Below are 3040 nucleotides of genomic sequence, written 5' to 3' on the forward strand. Positions count from 1 at the left end.
ACAACCACAAGCCAGGCTACTCTTTTACATCTTTTACATACAATTACAGAAATACTCTGTAATTCCGATAAAACTTGCTCGATAGCCACGCTAACGCTAGTTTCATCGGCTGAAGCCGCCATGTTCTTTAGACTGAACTGTCGTGCTTCTCGTTGCGTCACACCTCAACCCGCCTCAAAGCCAACGCTGATTGGACGTGAAACCTTGAAAGCTTGCGAGATCAGGATGGTCTCACGATGCTACAAGTTATTACCTGCGGAAGGAAAGTGTCTCAATGGGCGAAGGTTAGGGGCGGGGCTTACTTTGCAGAATAAGGTACAGAGCCTTTAAATAAAACCTTTCCTAATGCTGGTGAAGATTCTCAGTCATCCAGGTCATAGTCATTCCAAAAAAGTAAAAAAAATAAATAAATAAAAACATTGGACTTTGTTTCCAAGTTTGAAGACGTTTAAGGTTTTATCCTGCAGCCCAACAAAGCCTCGTTTTAGTTTAGAAAACATGCAAATCGAAACGGAGGAACGGGTCCGCCCCTTTGGAATGGGGATCGTTTGGCTTCTTTTGTTAGCCTGCAATGCCCCATACCTGTCTATGTCTCTGAAACGGGGGCATTTAAGGGAAATGTTGGCCTGGCTGAATAGGCGAGGTCTTCTGCTCTCCTGTAAAGGGGTTGGGGTTGTGTTAATAGTGGGAAGGAATCAACTCAATTGCTGCATTGTTGGTTTTTGAAAGCTGAAATCTGAATCCACCCCCTCTTTTTAATGTTGTTTTTTCTTCCCCAACATAGATAGCTTCCTTCACTCCCCTCTCAAACTATTTTCTTTGTCCATAATGTGAACATTCTGGTCCTCAATTTGCATGTTTTTGTCAATCAAAAACAAGGCTTTTTTTGGGCTGCTGTATAAAGCCTTAAACTCAACGTTATTCCTGACATTTAGAATTTAACTTCCTGGATGGGAAGCGAAACGTCTTCAAACTTTTTTGGAAAACCTTTCCTTATGTGATAAAAACCTCCCAGAACCAATTTCTTCAGAATTTAAAGGTTAACCTGTCTTTTTTTAAGTTTTAGGTAACAATCAAACACTACAAGATATATTAATAATAAATGAAAAGGAAACTAGCTTCTAATCAGGAGGATTTGTTGGTTTAATTTCCACAATGATTGTTCTCCTTTAGAGGATCAAATCATGACAAAAACTGCATATGATTCCAGTACAGTGCTGACATCACACCTTGTAAACTAACAGACAGCTGGGCCAGAAAATAAAAAGGTCAACAACACCTAAAATATGAAACAGTAGCTGATAGTAAAAAAAAAAAAAAGGATGTCTGACCTTTGGAACTTGTTCTAGCTCGGCTCTGGATTTTTCTGCAACAAAAACAAAAATATTTTATAAGTTACACAATTGCTTTGACAAAAAAATAGATAGGACTTAATGTAAATCCACAAAATATATATGTACAGACAATTCTCCATTTAACCTAATAAAGATGCTCCTCTAGGACGTGCATTTGGTCCCCTGCTGGTTGCATATCTACCGTACAACTGAACCGACCAATTCAGTTCAAACCTGCTCACTTAGTTAGCAGGTTATACAGAGTTAAAGAACTAATGAGCAACAAAAGATTAAACATTTAGGTAATTAAGTAAGCAAGGAATTGTCCCCACATTTTGTTTCTTTGTTGAAGGTTCGGAAACTTGATGGGAACTTCATAGCACCCTCAATAAAGCAAGCAACCATTTTATAAGTGAATTAATAAGAGTTCATAAAGCATTTCCTTGTAGAAAACAGGTCAAAATGAGATCTACTAAATAAAAGCAGCTTAACATATTTTAGCTGAGTGTTAACAGATTGAGCAACGTTCAGAGCATAGATATCAAAATAATCAAATGAAAAAAAAAATGTCTACCTTAGTCACTGTTAGTAAGGTAGAAAACAGACTTTATGCAACAGGAAAATATGACTAGCAAAAACAGATTACAGGGAGAGGTTTTAATTATTTGCTTCTTAATAACGTCCCAACAACAGCATGCTCTGCTTGTTAAATTGTCAAGATAAGAAATGTTGAAAATGATGCTAATCTGAGCTAATGGCTGCTATTAAGTGAAGCCAATGCAGCACATTCAGACAGAAGTATTCCCACACGCAGATGATCAGCTCGCTGACAATTACTGATTAATAACCCACGGGGAGCTACTTCATCTTTTAAAGTCTTAGAGAAACGGCGGTTCCAACCGTTGCATTTCTGAAGTGGTGCCCGACTTTACACGAGTGAATAAAGTGAAGTTGATTGGTCATTTATGAAGGGGGCGGGATTGTTGAGGCGGAAGGTCAAAAGCTCTAGGGCTGGGTATTTTCGCCAAAGTCCTGAATCGATTCGATTTTGATTCATACAGTTCTAAATCGATTAATTTTGATTCGATCTGTTTTTTACGATAATGAAAGTGGTTCAACTCATGCATTTTATTTTTTCCTGTCACATTAAACACAAAGTGCAAACTTGTAAATCAGACAGTTTAAGCTTGAGACGTGAACAAAACTGTCTCATGAGTGCAAACCTGTTTGTGAAAAGTGAAAAAGTGAAGCCGCAGTCGTGACACAGCGGAGACACAGCAGACATGCATGAGCTGCATTATCTTCAATGCACAAACAACAACTACAGGGTATTTGCTGCTCAGCCCCCATGTCTTCAGTCAACCTATTGGCTATATTTGCAGCTGTCTGGCTTGAAGTCATCTTGAGAGCATCTTTCCTGTTCATTTAATGGGGACGTCACGCGCGTCACTATAAAACTAATCGATCTCATTCCCTAGACATCGATTCTGCAAAAATGTAAAGTAATCAATTCAAAATCTATTAAATCTATTTTTTTACCCAATGGGTTCCCAATGGGAAATTCCATTGGGACCAAGTAGCACTAAATTGGTGACTTAGAAACGACGCTGCCAAGGAACGCTATGGACAGAGGAAACATGCAAGAGGAGGAGAGTTTAGTGTCGGAGGTCGTGGATGAGTCTCCTCCGTCATCCATTTTTTATTTA

General features: G+C 38.8%; 1 protein-coding gene across 1 annotated transcript in view; it reads right to left on the reverse strand.

The window, feature by feature from the left end:
* Positions 1-3040, reverse strand: part of vps54 (VPS54 GARP complex subunit) — a 38992-nt gene that overhangs the window by 17214 nt on the left and 18738 nt on the right. The window contains 1 exon segment of the mRNA XM_015380938.1: positions 1332-1366. Coding sequence (XP_015236424.1) covers positions 1332-1366 — 35 coding nt within the window.

This window comes from Cyprinodon variegatus, unplaced genomic scaffold, assembly GCF_000732505.1.
Source record: "Cyprinodon variegatus isolate N-32 unplaced genomic scaffold, C_variegatus-1.0 Scaffold225, whole genome shotgun sequence".
Classification (NCBI taxonomy): domain Eukaryota; kingdom Metazoa; phylum Chordata; class Actinopteri; order Cyprinodontiformes; family Cyprinodontidae; genus Cyprinodon; species Cyprinodon variegatus.